The sequence below is a fragment of the Hoplias malabaricus genome, chromosome 10, assembly GCF_029633855.1.
Source record: "Hoplias malabaricus isolate fHopMal1 chromosome 10, fHopMal1.hap1, whole genome shotgun sequence".
Lineage (NCBI taxonomy): Eukaryota > Metazoa > Chordata > Actinopteri > Characiformes > Erythrinidae > Hoplias > Hoplias malabaricus.
Genome location: NC_089809.1, coordinates 27,191,044 through 27,210,980, shown reverse-complemented (window position 1 = coordinate 27,210,980; position 19,937 = coordinate 27,191,044). Strand labels below are relative to the sequence as shown.

The window sequence follows — 19,937 nt, the reverse complement described above, 5'->3', positions numbered from 1 at the left end:
TAGAGGCTTTGTGTTGAAGCACATACTTTTATAGTCCCTTATGTTTCAGGATATAGATTGGAAAGTGTAAAATTTAAAGACAGAAAGTCCAACAGATTCTAAGTAGTTACTGGCTAAGTACATATTACAAACTTCAAACTACTGCTAAATATTTTAAACAAATGCAGACAAACTATTTAACCAAACAAGTCCTAGCTATTAGGCAGAATGCTAATAAAACATTGTATATTTGTACATTTAGGTTTTAGTTTGACACATGCTAAATTGTTATGTCTATAATGCACATACGCTCAGTTTTCATTGACATTCTGCCCATTTATATATGTATATATATATATATATATATATATATATATATATATATATATATATATATATATATATATATATAAAATGTCTTGTGACCTCTTTTTTGGCTAATGGTCATGTGAGGTTTGACTGTATTTGACCACTATGGATTGATTGTGGTCCAACATTTGCATTGTGTTTGCCAGATATATTGATAGTGGTTTATATCATAGACCCTTTGCTTATGCAGCATACAGCTTGGTAAAAGAGGAAAAAGGTCAGTAACTTTGACAAAGAATTAATGAAGGAATCAATGACAGAGAGAGGTTAGAGGGAGAAAGGTGGCTCAGATGAGGCAATGCTGTGTGTATATCTTCACAGCACCTCAGAGGGCAGGAAGAGAGGGGGTGTTGAAAGAGAGAATATGGTTGGGAGAAGAACAGAAGAATAGGAGTCACATTTAGAGAGAAGTAGTGAAAGAAACAAACATCAGAGAGAAAGAGAAAGGAATAGATAGTTATGAGAAGCTGAGATTTGGTGCAGACTGAAGATGACAATATGTGAAGTATAAAGGGATGAGGAGAGATAGGTGGTGGAGACAGAAGAAAGAAATGGAAGGAGGAGAGAGCGATGATTGCGTGACTGAGAGGAAAGTGCACTGCTGTGTGCGTAATGCTCTCAAGACGGATATTAAGAAGAGCTGGCCTCCTCTCCAAGCTCCTTTCTCTCTCTCTCTCTCTCTCTCTCTCTCTCTCTCTCTCTCTCTCTCTCTCTCTCTCTCTATACTCCCTCTCCATCTGCACTAATGATCCTCGCGCCCTGCCACACGGCCAGGCTGAGTGATGCCCACTGACAGTATCACTCAGGCGGAAACATTGCAGCCCCCGCCCAGGAGACGTCACATACGCATATGCGCGCGTGCACACACACACACACACACACAAGATTTGTTTTATACAGATTTGGGATGTATGCATTTTGGATATGGATATTATCATTGTTGTCAGAACAAAACCTTATATCTCTACCAAAGTACCTTGTCAGGAAAAGAAAAAAAATTGTATTTATTGCCAATTAATTAATTTGGTAGAATTTTATTGGTCCATTTATTAATTAGTTTTGAAAATAAAAAGGCAGCTTGTGTTTTCAAATAAAATTTTCAGAGCAATATGTAACTACAGAAAAACTGTACACACACACACACACACACACACACATTGCCAGATCATTTGTGTTCTTAGGATACACAGTGATATCGGCTTCATTATCAACAGAAATTAGTATCAGCTTTAGAAAGATGCCATGCAGATTATATTTCAAAAAGATAATTTTTTTAATGTAACTGATGTAAAATGATATGATGTGTAATTTGGAAAACTGAGTATTTGTACTGTACTAGTTTTCATTTTACTAAATTTGCAAATCTGCAGAAATAAGTAATATAGTAATATATCCACATCTAGTTCATCCACCTAGCAATAGTCTTCCCTAGCGATTTATAAATGTTATATAAGTGTTTCAAAACATACATTTCATAAATGTTTATGTAGTGTCACTGGAAGATATGTACATAAAAAAACATTATGTATCAAAATCAACCTGTAGTTGCCACATTTGTGCATCTCTAATTTAAACAGTGTGTATACAAATATACACTTCTCTGTACAAATATTCTGTGGTACGTTTTGGCCAAAGAAGTCCAACAGAACTAATGACATCATCTGTAATATGTATTAAAGTACTGTTCATTTTTTATCCTAAAAGCGACAAAGATCATGGCCTGCTCCCCCTCCGTTGCCCTGCTGCCTCCCCTGTAATAATCCTCAGTTTAGGAGGTGAGCAGAAGGTTAGGATTTAGGTCACGGCAGCCCACTTCTCCAGAGAGAAAGTGTGTATGTGTGTGTGTGAGACGCAGTGGGGCCTGCGTCCGTACGCCACTCTCTCCTAATCCTGCCTTGGCCTGTATGCTAATGTAGAGACGTTGGAAAGATGGAATAACCCACATTCCCATGCTTCTGTCATTAATCCATAGTACTCCTTAACACATGGCCAAGCTCTACTGCTGCCCTCCTCTGCACAGTTTAGGAGCATATGCATGCTTTAGATACCTCCTGGGTGAGAGGAGGGTGTTTTAGTTTCTTTTAGGCCTTCTGTACAGGATCATCTGCTGTACTCTGTGTAGCCTCATATAACATAAAACACAAAAAAAAAGAAAGAAAAAAAGAAAAAAAAGAAAAAAAAAAAGAAAGGAATTTCAAAATCAAAAACTTTTAAGGACAAGATAATTAATCTACACTGATGTAATGTGGGGCGGCACAGTGGCTCAGCAGGTAGTCTTACAGTCACACAGCTCCAGGAACCTGGAAGTTGTGGGTTCAAGTCCCGCTCCAGGTGACCGTCTGTGAGGAGTTGGTGTGTTCTCCCCGTGTCCATGTGGGTTTCCTCCGGGTGCTCCGGTTTCCTCCCATGGTCCAAAGAACACAAGTGGATTGGCTACTCAAAAGTGTCCATAGGTGTGAGTGAATGTGTGAGTGTGTCGCCCTGTGAAGGACTGGCGCCCCCACCAGGGTGTGTTCCCGCTTTGTGCCCAATGATTCCAGGTAGGCTCTGGACCCACCGCGACCCTGAATTGGAGAAGCGGTTACAGATAATGAATGAATGATGTGTGTATAAAGTCATTCTTGACCACTTCTATTGGGTTATTCATTATGAAATGTTTACACTGTTTAAGGACACCTCATAATTTAAGGTCAATAAATACACAAGTAATTTTTGGAATTCTTTATTACACATTTTCTGTAAACGACTAACTACCCTCTTCAATATTTAAGTGCCAAAAAAGATTTGCAGTGATGCTAAAATACTTTTGGTTCCTTAAAGAACCTCTAATTGAAAGGTTCTTTCTAGAAAATTCTGTATGATCCTTTCTGTATGAACATTTGAGGAATCAGTAATTTTGACAATGTGCCAGTAAACATACTTTGTATTACTGCTAGCAGTTCTTTTCTTATTTCTTTTTTTTAACAAACATACAAATAAATGGTATATCCCTGGAGTGTTAATCCTAATCAATGATGTACTGTAAAACATTTGAGCCTGATATAGTGGAGATAAATAGCGCTCGATTTATTGAATCCCAGGAAATTCTGGACCACCTTAATAAGATCTAAAATCAAATAGTACACCTTTAATAGGTGAGCTAATTAGTATCTGCAGTCAGACTCTTAATTCTGTGGCAAAGTGAACTGGAGACTATTTTTAACCATTGTTTTCACTGTGTTCATTGCACTCATTTTTCCACTAATTAAAGAGTTTTTCCAAGGACAGGTTATTAACTCTATATTGTATGTTCACAACTTTCTTTTTGTATATCCCTGTTAAAGGCCACAAAACTAACCTACCACAAAATATCAAAAGTGTTTTTTATACACCTTTGTTGTTTCTGGTGTCATCTGAACAGAGTATACTAAGCTTTAAAATGGCTTTCCGCTTACTCACTTGTGTTCACGAAATATATGAGAATTATGTCACAAATTCATTTAAGCCCCATAGCCATTGTGATTAATATGACCTAAGCATATGTTTTTAATACCACTGGAAAATGCCAGCTGACCTTTAGAACATGTGAACAGGTCGAACTGGCCAATAGAGAAGTCCAGAATAAAATCTCAGTACATTAACATCAGTAGACCTCATAAAAATATTTCCTATTGTGTTACTGGCCTTAGACACAAACAGTGATAATGTACAGAGTTCATGAATGTAGTGTTCAGTTTTGCGGGCTTGTCCTGAGGCCAGGGCATAAGGGTCAAAGGGGGAGATGGGTATATAGCGTGCCCACATACTGACGGGGCTTGAGCTGCTCTCATTAAGTTTTCAGGAGATCGTAAAAGGTCAGAACTTGCCCAAACATCCATCTCCCGCCCTCTGAGAACACCACCCAAATCTTCCTTACCTCCCCATCAGGCACTCCTGTGGGGCCATTAACCATTCACACTCACTCTCATTAGAGGCTGAGTTTTACTTAAGCCATTGGACTCAGCAGTCTGTGGCCGCAACATGCGTTAATATTTTAGTAGCTCCCGTTGAGGAGCTGAGAGCCAGTTGCTCCTTTTGGAGTGAAAAGTGTTCTCTTTCTTTCTCTCCCTATCTCTTTCATTCTCTCCTTTTTTTCTCCATCTTCATCTCAGACAGCCCCCTTTTTATTGCTCCCACATTCTTTGGCCCCTCTTTCTCTTTTTCCCCTCCCTCACTTTTCTCTCTTGTGTACACCCACCACTAGACCCTAACTCAAAGTGACTTAATTGGGCTCTTTTTGTTTCGGGAAATGGCTAAGGGAGGGGGGTCTCTTCATTTTCCTGCTTTCTCTTTGCTATCTCTAACAGTATAAAAAAGAGGGAGAGTAGTAACTCTCTCTCTCTCTCTCTCTCTTCCACTCTTTCTTCCTCTCTATGTCTCTATGTCTTCCTGCTAATCTTGATACCTGGCTGGTTGAAATATGAGATTTGATCAAAGCACTTAGACGTATCAGCCAGGTCTGGTTTTATAATCACTAGTTGATTAGCCCTTGCTTATTAAGCTTTTGAAAATGTGTGAACATCAATGAGACAAAAATGTCAAATTGACAGGAGCATTGTAGGAGAAAGAAGGGCAGGATGAACTGACATCCACCCGCAATCAGGACACAAGCGTGATAAGAGCAGGATAGCGAATGATTCACCTGAAATATTCAAGATTTTTAATTAATACTTTTGTCTGATACAGTCTTGTCTCGTGTGGTGAAAAGGATTTCCAACCTCTTGAGCAGCGTCACATCACATTGCAGTTTAACTGGGTTTTATTTGCGCTAAGCTTTTACAGTGTCATTGTCATGGAGCACTTAGAGAAATCCTGTCTCTAAGGCATGGGGAACAGGGATGCGGAGAACAACAAGAGTTATGCTCTGAATACTGCTGAGCCGAGAGAGGATCAGCTCAGCCAACTTCACAGTGGCATTAATGTGTAGACTGGGGAAGCGTGCACTGGGACATGATGTATGTTTGTGAGTGAAAGAAAGTGAGAATATTCTGAGGAAAATATTAAAGCATATTATTGATATTGACATTGTCAGTACTGATAATAATGTATACTGACAAGGACATCAGTAGCGGTTTATAGTAACCAAATTTGAATAATATTATTTTAATACATTTTTGACTAATGAATACAGTAACTTTCTTTGTAGTGTAGAACTTCCTTTGGCCTTTTGTTTAAAATCTAGCTAATGATATATACATATATACAAAATGTTCTTACCCCAGCAAACTGTTACAGATAGATGAGGATTTCATCATATAGTTTGGAGTATGTGGATACTCTCTCTCTCTCTCTCTCTCTCTCTCTCTCTCTCTCCTTTACTTCACAAAACTCCCCCGGTCTCTCCAACCCCCCCCACTCCCCCTCAGCTCCCCCATGTCACTCCCTTGGGGAGGGATAGTTGGCTGGTAGAGAACAGGTTGCTATAGCAACAAGAGCCCTCCCTTTCCCATGGGTCTCCTTAGCAACTGGTCGCTTGGTACTGCTGTTCTGAGAGTGCCCAGTGTGCCAGGCATGTGTTGCATGACTTGGTCATGGCGTACATGTGTGGGCATGCCTCTGTGTGCTGCTCTTCTAGCTTTTTGGACTTAAGTGATTTCCAGGGTTTGGACTTTGAGCTCAGCCACGGCTCCGTGTCATCAGTAGGAGCTCAAAGGTTTGTTGTCTAGAACGCTGCGTCTTCGTGCAAAAAGTGAACAAGCTGTATGTTTGTATGCACGATTGGAGGGGGGTCCATATGCCTGATTGCTACAATGTTTCCCCAAGCTCAGAAACTGAAACAATTAAAGCAATGATTGTATGAATTTTGCATGCTGAACACACGCCTCGCGAATGAGTTTCCTGCTCGGGTGAAATTAAATTAAACCCTGAGAATGATCTGTATTAAAGTCTGATCAGAGGTGTGCGCTGACCTTTAGAATGTGGGAAATGAGATTCTTATTACTATGAATGAGATTATGGTGAGAGAAGGGAAAAATGTGCTGCCTGCATTTGTCTCATTGTTGCTTGTCCATCTTTTTTGTGTATGGCAGATGGAGGTTGCAATATAATCAAATCCACTGCACGCTGCCTGTGGGCTATTAAATAGAGCAACTTTACTTTTTCTCTCTCACACACACTCACACACAGCTTTCCCTTGTAAAAAAAAAAAGCCTGCAGTTAAAGCCTGTTTAAAAACGTGCACGACTTAACGAAGTATATGGCAAGCGCTGTGGAAAATATGAGTTGAGTTTGTAAAGAAGGTGCATGCGTGGGTGTATGTGTGTGTGTGTGTGTGGTTGGAGCAATCAGGAGCTCCCACAGGTGTACCACTCCTGCACCTGTTGTGTGAATGATCCCTGGGGGGTGGAGGGAAGGGCTGAAGTGATCTGGCAGGCCGACGTCGGAAAGCTGTCCCCGTGCCGCGCTCGTGACGTGCTCCCAGCAGCTTTTGAGTGGGCTGGAAGATGTGAGGATCCCAGGCTGCTCCCTGCCCCATTCCACACAGAAGGCAATAGCCACTCTTGCACTGGGAGGTGGATTTTCCGATCCCCTGTCCGGTGCTCAGATGCTCAGCTAATCTGGCGTTGCTATTTTTATCCCTTTGGCCCACTCATACCCGCATACACACCCAGCCACCCGCCATCCGCCCAGCCTGCAGGAAGCACAGCCTGGCCGCTGCAATTAGCACACAGCCAGGCAGGAATCACCCACCAACCCCATTACCCTCCCAGCAGAGTGGCTGCCAGATACTGGCCACTGTAGACAAGACATCAGCATCTCTGATTTTAAAGCTCCATCACATCATGAAAATAATTTAATTTCTTTTGTGCTGCTGTCTGACAATGTGAGCATTTATAGCAGTTTATATACTATTGTGTATCATTTATGTACTACTCTGTTTTTCCTCCTACAAGTGAACAAAGTAATGCACTAAATTTACTTGATTCAAAGCCTCATCTTCAAATGAATAAAATTCATGTACATAACAGCTGCACTGCTACTTAGATAAAGCTAAAAAACAAATCATTTTATAAATACAGAAATATTCACGTTTAAATCAATTAAATCCAGTACACTATATTTTTAATGTTGCTATAAAATCTTTCAATATACTTAAATTCGGAATTATTCGGTCCTAATTTATTTGGCTATTAACCTAATAATTAGCTTTAGATCAGTGGTTTGGGATTACCGCAAAGGTTATGGCTAGGTTTACACCACGGTTAGGGGAAAGCTAAAGTGAATTATTCTGGGAATAGCCAATTAAAATAGGACCAAATAGGACCATAGTTAAGTATATTAAAGGATATGTTGCTGTCCAATTAAAAACATGTATCTCCCAAAATTTTTACACAACTTAATCATCAATGGTCAAAAGTCAAAAGTAAAAAGATTTTACATATTATAAGCAATAAGAACATACTATTTTTTTTGTAATAATTTTGGAGCATTTCTGTTGGTCCGTTCATAATGATGTTTTTACACAATGTGAAGGACAGCTGCTGTGTTCAAATGATGTAGTCAACTATAAATCCACAAAAATAGAGGCACACTTGCATTTCAAGTAAATTCCTAATCTAAATTTTCCCTTGATATTTGCATTTTGTCTTTACAGAGTCGTTTCCTCTGCTAAAGTGTTGTGCTATAGGTTGGTCTTCAACAAAGAAATGACAAATCCTTTTTTGCTGTTACTGTGCAAACTGCTTGTGCTAGATTCCGCATTTCCATGCTTTAAGCACTACCTTTTGCCAAACCACCCCCCTCCCTGTGCGAACTATGTGAACACACCTACCCCCCAGTTTCCATTAATCTGTGTGCCTCTGCATTCTTTATTTCCCTTCAAAGGGACAAGCCCAGCCGTGACATCAATCACAGGATGCGAATATTTATCCGCTGCTAATTTCCATCAATAGCCTGGAGACAGGCTTAGCTGACAAAACTCATTCCCGTACCGAACAAAACCTCTTGCATCGAGTCGCTCCCCCTCCCCACCTCTGCCTGTTAAAAGAAAACGTTTCACAATAAATGCAGTTAATGCTACCCTCACCCCATCCCCCAATACACACACACACACACACACAAGCTTGGTGCTTATCAAATTAATGCGGTGCATAAAGAGATACTCACTGACGATATATAATGGCTGCTGACTGCCTGGAATGGCTTAATAATGACTGGTTGAGGATTGCTAGTCTTGTGTGGCAGATGCTCCACTGTGTGGTACGTTACAGCATCTATCTTTTGTGTGGTAAAGTTATTTGAATCGGGTGAGTGGTCTTTTCCCTTTGTTCTGTGGTTCCGTCTCGCTCTTGTTAGTCAGTCCTTTTCGTCGCGATTATGCACCCGGCAAGTTGGGCCTAAATAGTTTGACCTGTTTCCTTGGCCCTCTTGTGAACAGCCTCTTGAGTTTGTGGGTGGGGGCTAGTTATCAGGGAGGGGTGTGTATTTGTGGAAGTGAACTTCATTGTGTTGTTTAGCTGGTTCTCACAGTTGAGCCCCAAGCTGTACCCCTACATTCCCATCCCTTCCCCCAGCCAGCCAGCTGCCCCCATGCCAATCTGGGGAGCCCAAGCTCAGCCATGGCTCCTGGGGCACCCCACTGCCCCCCACCACAAAGAGCCAACCGTAGAATGCCCCTCTGAGAGGGATGGCAGAGGGGAAGCTGGCTCACAGCCAAGCATGTGCACTGGGCAGTGTCACGGCACTCACGCATAGGTTTATGCTGTCTGCCCTAGTAGATGAGGCCATCACTAAGAAAGGCTTCTTTGGTATGGGGGAGCTGAAATAAGGGGGGAGTGGAGACAGGATTTTTATTATATATAACTAATAGTCCATAAATTACAGGAACGGTTTTATCTGCTGATTACCTTTGTTGATGTTTTTATCACAATGGTTGAATCAGTTCTTAGTGCTTTCACACTTGCTTTAAATGAAGTGAGAGAGAACGGGATGAGAGAAACAGGAAGAGATGAATTCTGTATTGTGATTAATAGGTTCAAAGCAAGGCTGCTTCAAATAGGAAGTCTGGACTTTTTGTTCCAAACATATGCAAGCTTTTGGAGAAGTCCATTCAGTGCCAAGGCCACCTGTGTATTGGAAAAAAGTACAAACTAGTCAGGCTGGGGGGGTGGGGATAGAAAGGTCCTAAGCTCTTAACCTTGGGACAAATACTTGGGTGAGGAGATGTGGAGGTGGAAGCTGGATCACTAATAGAACTATCAGGATGGCAGTCCCTAATGAGAGCTGAGTTCAAACACTCTGACAGAAGGACCACTGGGATGTTGGACTCTCTTCCGTTGAGCAGGAGCTCCCATCCAGTTCTTTGTTTTCTGCTCATTTGATTGTGTTGTCAGGCTTTGGCGTAAGCAGAGTGGTGTGTTTTGTGTGCGTTTATGTGAGCATGTAGTTAATTAAAAGTGTCTGGAAGTGTTTCAGTGGTGGGAAAGGAGGGGAGCCTGATTTTATGGCCTTTGACACAAGCTCTGAGCTCTGTTCTAATACAAGCAGGCAACGTCATTGCTAGTTAGCTTAGCCTCCAGCTGCTCCCATGGGGAAAGGGACAGGAGAGTAGGGCGTTAAGAACCTCTGACAGACACTGAGTGATATTTCTGATTCAGCTCCTGCAAAGCGCACTAAAACTGATATATTAAACCATTATGTACACATAAATGAATTAGGCACCCAGGGGTTTCCTTTCGATATTGTTTTACAAGCCAAATGAGAACAACACTGGATCATTCATTCTACCCATTACAGATGCTTCCCCACAATATGCTGTTGTCACAGAGGTAGTGGGATACACACCAACTCCATCTCTGCCCTAACAATGGGATCCACCCAGCTGGGAGTGCCCATGAATCAACTAGGATTAGCCTGGGATTGTCTGGGATTATGTGGAATGGAGCAGGGATTAGTGCTGATTGCCAGTTTCTGGGGTTGTGAGGGGCATGGGCAGTCCATATAGCCCCTGACTCATCCTGTGAATCAGGTCCGTTCAAACAAGCACATGTGGAGAAACTAGCACAGAGAATTAGCAGATTGTAGAGCAAGAATGACAGACAAGTGAAAGGTGTCATTTTCAGTCCAAGATATAATATATATATTATATATTTATAACAGTTTGCGTCTATAAGAAGATGGAGGATATGGATTATCAGCCCAAACTAATTCTCTGAAAGTGCATATAAGTTCATACAAGAAGATGCACAATTATGAGAATGTTACCAGAATCATTCTATATATATGGACTCTCAGACTGTGATCTGTAGTGATATAGGAAGTACATATTTTATTGAGTCTCGTGAGGCTAGAGTTCTGAGCATCCCCAGCAAGCAGAACCCCAGGCCTAGTGGCTTGATGAAAGGCTGTGGGGAGTTCAGCTGCAGCTTCAAAAAGCAGAGCTCCCCTCCTCCCTCCTCACAAGCAAACCCCACAACAGATTCCTGCTTTATTTTGCTTTCACGTTTACCCTGTTGCCATGGTTACCCTCCTCACATTGGAGGTGCTACCTTGAGGAGCCATTCTTCGATCACCTGACTGGAAATGCTGACAGTTTTTGTCTTTTCATTCAACACATTTCATTTTACATACTGCCTAAGAATACATATGCTTTAAGTCTCGCTACTTTTAATGACATATGAGAACATATGAGAGGTCTAACTAATTTTTGATATTTTATGCTTACAGCTTTTTTATTATCCGCTGGAAAGAAACAATCACTTCTTCTCCAAGTCACTTATCTTTTAATATACCAATATTAATATATATTTGAGCAGACTGAATGAAATTAGTAATGCCTGAAGAGAAAGAATGATGGATTGAGTGTTTTCCTTGAGTAAAATTGAATGGCCAGGAACAGGCAATGAGAGTCTGAAATAAAAAATGAGCAATAATGTTAGCATCTGCATCTTTTTCATTTGATTTGGCTGTGGATATAGAAGTAATGAAATACAATATAACCATGCAAGTGTAAAGGGAAAACAAGGCTCTCTGGGGCGAGTAGAGGTTAGGAGGGAAGAGAGAGGGTGAGACAGGGAATATAAAAAAATGACTGCGAGTGGGAGGCAGATTCGTCTGACTCCATTATCTGCGCTTACTCCTGGCTCAATCACTCGATACGTTTCCTCTCTCAGAATGGGAGAGGAGGCTGGCGAGAGGCCAGGCTGGCACAGGCTTCAAACACAGCCCAAGCCAAGCACATTGAACCAGGGATTAGCCGACATCCACACCAAGCTGAGGGAGGGATCCCCTGGCCTCCAAAAAAAAAAAAAAAAAGAAAAACACATACAAACACACACACACTCCACAAGCAAGATTCTTGGCTTGTGCCAGCCACCTTTCTCTCATATCAGTCAGAATGCTCAATTCAGAAAATCATTACAGCTTCATTGTTTATGTCATATTAATGATGAATGAAACTTTTTTTTTTTTGGCTTCTGATGTCAACAACTTTACATGACACATATTAATCTGAGTCGCATGTCAGCCAATCATTACTGGTTCTGCTACAATAAAATCTACAAATGATGCATGCACACAATGCCTGTCTACTTGAAAACAGATGGACGAAAAAAAGTGAATTCAATGAATTTGTTAAAAATCTGTCTTTTCTTTCTTTCTCTTTTCTTCTACAGAACTCCATACGCCACAATCTGTCACTCCACACCCGCTTCATCCGTGTGCAGAATGAAGGTACAGGAAAGAGCTCTTGGTGGATGCTGAACCCTGAAGGAGGCAAAGCAGGAAAAGCGCCCCGTCGACGGGCTGTTTCTATGGACAACAGCACCAAGTACCTGAAAAGCAAAGGCCGAGTGAACCGCAAGAAGATGGTTGGAAGAGCAGGTTTGGGCTCAGTGGCTCGGGTGGGTTTCCATGGTTCCCCAGAGCAGACCAGCCCAGCAGGGAAGACTGGAACTGGAGCAACAAGTGTGGGAGAAGAGTTTGAGACATGGACTGAACTCCACTCTCGAGCCAGCTCAGCTGCTTCCACACTAAGTGGTCGTTTGTCACCTATTATAGCAGAAGGAGACCTGGAGAACCCAGAGGAGGGGAGGCTGTCCTGCTCCACATCACCACGCCTCTACCCTAGTCCCTCCAGTACTCGCTCCCCTGTGGGACATATTCCTCCAGTGGAGCTGCCGCAGCTAGCTGATCTAACAGGTGCCATTAGCCTGGAAGAAGGGTACCATCACCATCAGCCCCCACGACATAAACGCCCTGCCTACCACTATAGCAGTGGATCAAAGGCCCAGGGTTCCTACTGCGGCCCCATGTATGGTCAGCCGGGCGTGGGCATGCTGCGCCATCACTCGCCCTTGCAGACCATCCAGGAAAACAAGGCTTCCAGCTTCTCTAGCAACTTGCAGTCCTACTCAGGCACAAATGCCTTGCAGAGTCTACTTACAGGAGGCCCTCAGTACTGTGCCAAGGACATGATGCTTGGCCAGGAGCACGAGGCCTTGATGGTTCCTCCTAGCAATGGAACCCGCAGCCATCATCATGGCCACAACAGCCACAACGGCACACACAGTCACAGTCCTGCTCACAGCCACAACGGTACCCACAGTCACAGCCAGCCACACAGTCACATATCAGCTACGAATACAGCTGCCAGTCCTGCTCACAACCACAGCATGAGTCACAGCCTAGGCCAGAACCATCGGCCTCATGGCCCTGCTACCCACAGCCGACCCAACGCAGGCCACATGCAGCCCTACAATCATAAAGCTCCTTACCTGTATAGTCCTCCAGCTCATGCGCACCTCCCTGCCTCCACCACACTTCCCCCAAACCCTGCAGGCATGCAGGGTGTCCCTCAGGATGCCTGTCATTTGGCCACCGCCCCGCATCCGCACCCCCGTCACAACACTTATCCAGGCCCTCACCAGCAAGCAATGGCTGACGGACCTTACCATCAAGCTCAGGGCATGGGGGGAGGAGGTAGTGGTTACCAGGGCTACCACCACCCCCATCACCCCTACCCCCATGAGCGGCTGCCTGCGGACCTGGATGTGGATGTCTTCCACGGCAGTCTGGACTGTGATGTGGAGTCCATCCTCCTCCATGACATCATGGACTCGGGGGAGGAAATGGATTTTAACTTTGACTGCTCCCTGGCGCAAGGCATGGGCATTGGGATGGGCATGGGCATGGGTGTGAGCATGGGGCTCACAGGCCCACAGCAGAGCCACAGCAACCAGAGTTGGGTACCTGGCTGAGACCTCCATCCACACCCTCAAATGCACATTCTAAGAGACCAAACTTCCTGCAGGCGTCCTCACTTCTTTGGAGGGGAGATGCACTGTGCTTGATTCACACATTCCTCAATAAAAGGACAGAAAAAAAAAATCCAGAAGATATTCCTTGGTTTCAGTTTCTGTCTTACTCTGCCTGCTCATCCCTCTGTGTGCTGTTCTGAAATGTGCGTCCCCCTCTCATCCAGTACACACATCTGTTAGACTCCACTTAATGTCAACTCACTTGGCTCTTGCTGACAGAACCGTGATGACAATCTCGACTGTGTTGCCCAACATTGCCTTCTTCTCCAGTCAAAACTAAACTCTTGAGCACTTTAACTGCGTAAAACAAATCCGTATCTCACTCTCACAATGGGGAGCTGGCTCCTGGGTGGCAGGAGCTGTATCTGGCATGTTGTTTGCTGCACAAGTGGGAAAATCTCACACTCAAAGGAGGTCTGTATGTAGAAAAAAAAAATTAAACAGATTTCTCAGCTCAGAGATGCATTTCAGAGGCTGTTCAGTGCTCAGAAACAGTTCAGCTTGCTTGCTGATGTGACTACATAGCCTACACAACTTCATTTCCATTAATCAAATGCTGTGTTGTTTGACAACATTTGTTAATCAGAATATATATGAATAACTGCTAACTGTTTAATTCTTGAAGAACCTATTTTTGAAGCTCAGAAAAAAAATGCTGTTATGGGCTGTCTGACTTCTTGTATTTTGGAATGAAGTAAAGATGCAGGAAGATTCTCTCTCTCTCTCTCTCTCTCTCTCTCTCTCTCTCTCTCTCTCTCTCTTTCTCAGCAGTAGGTTAAGTTAGAGCTCACCTCCTCTTCATGCCGATAGCTTCAGCTCCCCTGCCAGCCCAGACCGGCCCATCATCCTTCACTAGCCCATTAACGGTGGCTTGATTGAAATTCAGCGTCTTGTTTTTAATCTCCAAAGTGATGCTGCAGTGATGCATCATTATTGCAGATTGAATATAGCCCCCCTCTCCCACACCCCATCCCCACCCCACTAGGCCTCTCCTCCCTCTCTCACATAATGTGTTGAGTGATGGGCATGATTAACACAGTCATCCCGCACTCAGGGAGTCAGTAGCATTGTCCGTCTGTCCAGAATAAGACACAAGCCCACACATAAAATATGATGTGAGAAAAGAGCAAGGCCATAGTTTCCCCATTGTTTTAAGCTAAAACTCTTTCAATTCCACAGCTTGGTCTCTCCTGTGTGTGGCTGCATTGGAAGGTGTTGTGTTGTGTTGTATCGCCATGTCTTTTCTTTTCATGGGTTTCTTTTCAAGGTGCTATAAGACTGGCATACATTTTTCAAGGTGTGATTTTTTTTTCTGCAATTATTTTCAATCTGTCATCAGAGCTGATAAAATATCTCCAGACTTTCCCTGTTGTTGTTTTTTTTTGTTTGTTTTCTTTATTTCTTTCCTCTGTGTTAATGAAAAAAAATGGCAAAGAACATGGAAAAGGGTTTGAATGGCAAATGGTTTGTTATAGTGATCAGTGAAAGAACTAGACCAGTGAAAGAACCATCGCCTCTTCCATGTCTCCTCTTTTCCTAGCTGTGTGCGTGTATGTGTGTGGTCTCTATAGCTACAGCCCTGCGCTCCCCCTGAGTCCCTGTTCCTCTCCCCCTTAAGCACGGCTCTGCTCCATAAAACAGGCGGGAGGGAAATGGGGCGCGTCATTATGGCAAAAGGTCAAGGATAGCTCACTCCATCAAACCTCTCGCTCAGATAAACGCTACTCAGCCTTCCCGGGTTTTGTGATGCTAATCTGTGACGCAGTGGGAGATCCTTCATACAATTTTCGATGTCATTATTTAATATTTGTCCCAGTCTTCTGATATGTCAGACCACACACTGCGTCCCCTGCTTTGCCCGTTATCCATAGGCCCGTGCAAGCTCGGTCACTGCAGTACCTGCCACTTTGACTGACTCACTGGACGTAGTGCTTAAAAAAGAAGACGTGTCAATGCTGATAACAGAATAGTAAGCTCTAAATATTTAATATATAACAACAGACTTATAATGTTATTGTACAGAAGCGAGGACTGACTTACATGTGTCCTGACCCCCTCCTTCCTCTTGTGTGTTTATCGGATTGCTCTTTCTTTACTGTTCCATGACCTTTTATTTTGTACAAAAATCTATATATTGAGAATATTGTATTATAGTTTTTAAAGTTGGAAAAAAGAATATCACTTTCATTGTTTCTTTCTTTTTTTAAGAGAATGTATCTCATCATTTGGTGACTGATAAATAAATGAAAAGAAAATGCTAACAATTCTGTACATGTCTGGGGTATTTATTATGGTGCAATGATATGTTGTTACATAAATTATTTTTGTCAGGATTTTTATATGTACTGAATTATGGAAGACCTTGAATCAACCTTAGTGATTAGGAATATTTTTAATAACATTTTAACTATAGATATGTGCATTATATGACAGTGATATTTGCAGTACAATGCAAGGTTCTGAGCTGTTTACATATCCTGCATAATGATCTGAAATAAAAGGACTCAGGTGTAGCTGTGTAAGCTTGTTCACATACAACCAAGAGAACGTCTGTTAGAAATTAGGTCTGTGTATATGGCACAGGTAAAATTTGTGTGTGTGTGTGTGATTGGGAGGGGTGTACATGAGAGAGAGAGAGAGAGAGAGAGAGAGTTTGGGGGTGGGGTGGTGAGTATCTAATAAGGCTTGTTATCGCCTCTGAAGCTGTAGGTTGGTCACAGCTGTCATAGTCCCATCTGAGGCGTTTTCACAGAGGGAGAGTGCCTCTCCGCACAGCCATACTGTCTGCCCCCCAGGGAGCCTCCCTCCTCCCACTCCGGCTGAGATGCACGCATTTAATTGACTCAACTCTGCCAGTGCCTCACGAGAGAGAGAGAGAGAGAGAGAGAGAGAGAGAAAGATGCGCAGAGGAGTACACCACAGATTCATGATAGAAGGAAATAGAAACAATAGGTGGGAGAAAGGTAGATGATAACTATTCCTGTTTCTCCACAGCTATTCATCATCACTGTCTGATCAAAACTTGATAATTGATTTTTTTTCCCTGTTAAATGTTTTTTACCTCTTTTGAAGCCATCTGTCTTTTATAGAATGTGAACATTTAACTGTGTAGATTACAACAAAATTTCTTCATTTTAATGCATATTAACAAGATTATCATGAAACTGATCAACTAGAAACCTTTAAAATATAAAACAGACACATGCTTGTATATTAGTCTAAATGTAATGCTAAATAAAAGAATAAAATTGATATTGCCCAAGATATCCATAGTGTATACATAAGAAATATAAGTAATATATATTATTCTTGAATTGCTTTCATTCTTTTTTAAAGCACATATGCATCTTATTTCTAATGTATATGCTCAAAGTAAATTACATAAGTGACCAATTACACCACCCACATGTTCATATGAAATCACAAAAGGCAATTTATAGTTTTCCATACAGTAGAAACACAAATGGATTTCAAACAGAAAACAATTCCAGTCATTTGTGTAATTGATATTTTTTTTCCAGTGGTAATATGGAAACGGTCATTTTTCTTTATAATTAGAATTTTAGAGATTTTAGCCCAGGTTCACTAACAGTTTTTTCCACACCACAGATCTTAAGGCCCCCTGTGAACTGTGCAGTGTTGTGTTTCCTGGCTTTAAAACACCTGGGTCTTATCATTAGCTAATTACCAACCCCTTCCTCAGCTGGATCAGGTGTGTTAGAACAGGGAATACACAAAACACAAAAAATACAATGCAGAAGATTTTTTTTTTAATTTTCTTTTTATGACTGGTCTTTGTAAACACTGTGTAAATGCATGGCTTCAACTAAAACTCAAATAGAAGCTAACATCCAGTCATTGATGGTATCACTGAAGGCATACGTGGCAACTGACATGTGACTCTCTGACAGACAAAATATGGAAGATATAGGACAAATCCTACCTCTGCTTGCTTAACTAGGGAGATGGTTCATATACAACACATGGCCAGAAACTCTAATTATTGATCCTGTGCTGACCTATCAGTAAATATAATACACTTTTTTTTATTATATTATGAATTTTGTCTATCAGTATGATTCTATGCCCTTTAGTTTAGTTTTTATATGGTTTATTACACCTACCAGGGTTTCATTTTCAGTGTCCAATTTCAGTCCTGTCTTTTTGTTTTATAGATGAACAGTTGCACAATTTAGGTAAAATATATTAGTAAACCCTTCATTTCCAGAAATGATGGAATTGTTCACAAACTTTTAGCCATATTGTTTTTTTTTTCCAAGCAAAATGTTTGCTAACTATACATTATTTTAGTCCCATACTATGATTTTGCAAAGAGTGGGGATCTTGCCATGTCACTGTTGGCATGAGCCAAGACTAAAACACTATTATATTAAACATGGTTGATTTGAAATAATTTTAAGATGAGTACAAGATGAATATAAGACAGAATACACCAGCTGTTCATTAAGACATGAGCGTGACACATCTCTACGACTCTCATAATTATATTCTTACACTTGAATTTTGTCTGTGACAGTGAAAATGCATGGAATGTCACTTGGTGCAAGATCAGCATTAGCAATCTTCTAGTCCAATGGTACTGAATAGGCACAGTCTGGTCCCCTCTGAACTAACAATAAAACATCAGAGAGGGGGAAAAACGTTTCTAAACAATGCCTGATTTTGCCCAATATCCTCTACATTTCTTGTGGAGCTTGTAACTTCAGTGACAACAGTTACATCGCCCTGATTTTAGTTAGTTTGGCTAGTGCTCACCAAAATCTGCTTAGCAAACTGACAAAGATAGGCTAACATGACGTCCAAAAACTAAAGTGGCATCTTCAGAACTGCTCTGTACAGTTAAAGAGCACTGAAGTTGATAATGAAGAAAGATGTTTTAAGGATGAAAGGACCAAAAAATGCCTTTATTTTTCTCACTCATGAGATCTCTCTATACTTTCAGCTCTGTGGAATTTTGATAAGTACACCTCTAATATTAATATTTGAGTACCCCTTTTCTAGGCTTTTGTCAGAAATCCCAGCAATGCTGACTCCATGCCACTACTGTAATGTTTTGAGAATGGTTCACCGTCCAAATAATGCTTGCTTTGTTCTGATTGTGGTTTTTTTCACCAGTGGACAGGCAAGCAGGGGATGTGTATAACTGTGAATAGCAACAGATGAGATAGAGCTGAAGTATAAGAAGAGTTCTAGTAGAAGTCAGAGGTCATTATTATTAGGGGTTTTATCTACACAGGAAGGGGCCTAAATGGTTCGCATCATAAATGGTTAACTGTGAGCTCAGCTGAATGTTTATCCCCCTTGCTGTTAAACATTCACTGACATGATAGAATGGGCAACACCTCAGAGAGTGTGTGCCATTTCCAAACGACGGCTCTGTGGTGAGACAAGGTGAGAACATACCGTTAATGCTGTTTGGTGTTGCTCTCATGTTCACAATCCCCCCCTTAATCTCTCCCTCACTCCTCCCTGCTTCACTCCAGAGTCTTTAATCTCAACATCTCACGTCAGGCCATGGATCTCTCAGACTAACACACACACACACACACACACACACACACAGGCTCGTTAATTCGCGGCAGTCCGACTGGCACTCTTAATTACTGGCTGATAGTAAAGAGTAATTAGCGAGCAGGGCTAATGGCGGGAGCTTGAGAACGTTCTGGATCGGGGAGAAAGGGCCGTGGCAACAGGACTCAGGGGATGGATGTAGGGAGGGCAAGACATGGCACAGGCTCTGTGATCACGCTGGGAGATCCTAATCTGCTCTGTATGGATCAAAGAGAGTCATCCACCTATAGAACCACCACCCTCTCACCCCTGCTTCTACACTGAGGACACTGCTACTTGAGTCTGGGAAGGATGGTAAGAGAAAGCACTGGTTTTGATGAGAAATAGAATGGAATTGGGCTTGGAATGAAGTCTGTGCCCAGTATTTTTATTCTCACATAAAACATCCAAAACCTCCCTTTTTTTAACCAAGATTTTTTAATAATAACACATTTTCTTTATAAAGCGCTTTTCAAAAACCCAGAACACTGACAATATTAAGACACAGAACAAGAAAACTCATGCGCACATGTGAAAATATGTGAAACTGACATGGCCAGTGTGAAAACAAAAACTGGGGGAAAAACATCTTTTTATTAAAAAATCACTACTTAATATGGTTCTGAAGGCAGCACTGACTTTTTGCGGCAGAAAAAATGTGTAATTGGTTAACAGCTAAAAGGCAGGGATGTACATGATTGGTTAGCACACACTGGGCAGAGATTTTCAAATACCATGCCATGT

The 19,937-nt window shown here is 41.9% G+C and overlaps 1 protein-coding gene across 1 annotated transcript in view; it reads left to right on the top strand.

The window, feature by feature from the left end:
* Positions 1–15,826, top strand: part of LOC136708559 (forkhead box protein O6-like) — a 31,313-nt gene extending 15,487 nt beyond the window's left edge. Inside the window, exon 2 of the mRNA XM_066683196.1 lies at positions 11,979–15,826. Within this exon, the coding sequence (XP_066539293.1) occupies positions 11,979–13,562 (1,584 nt within the window). The 3' untranslated portion in view covers positions 13,563–15,826. The remainder of the gene's footprint in view (positions 1–11,978) is intronic.
* The last annotated feature ends 4,111 nt before the right edge of the window (positions 15,827–19,937 follow it).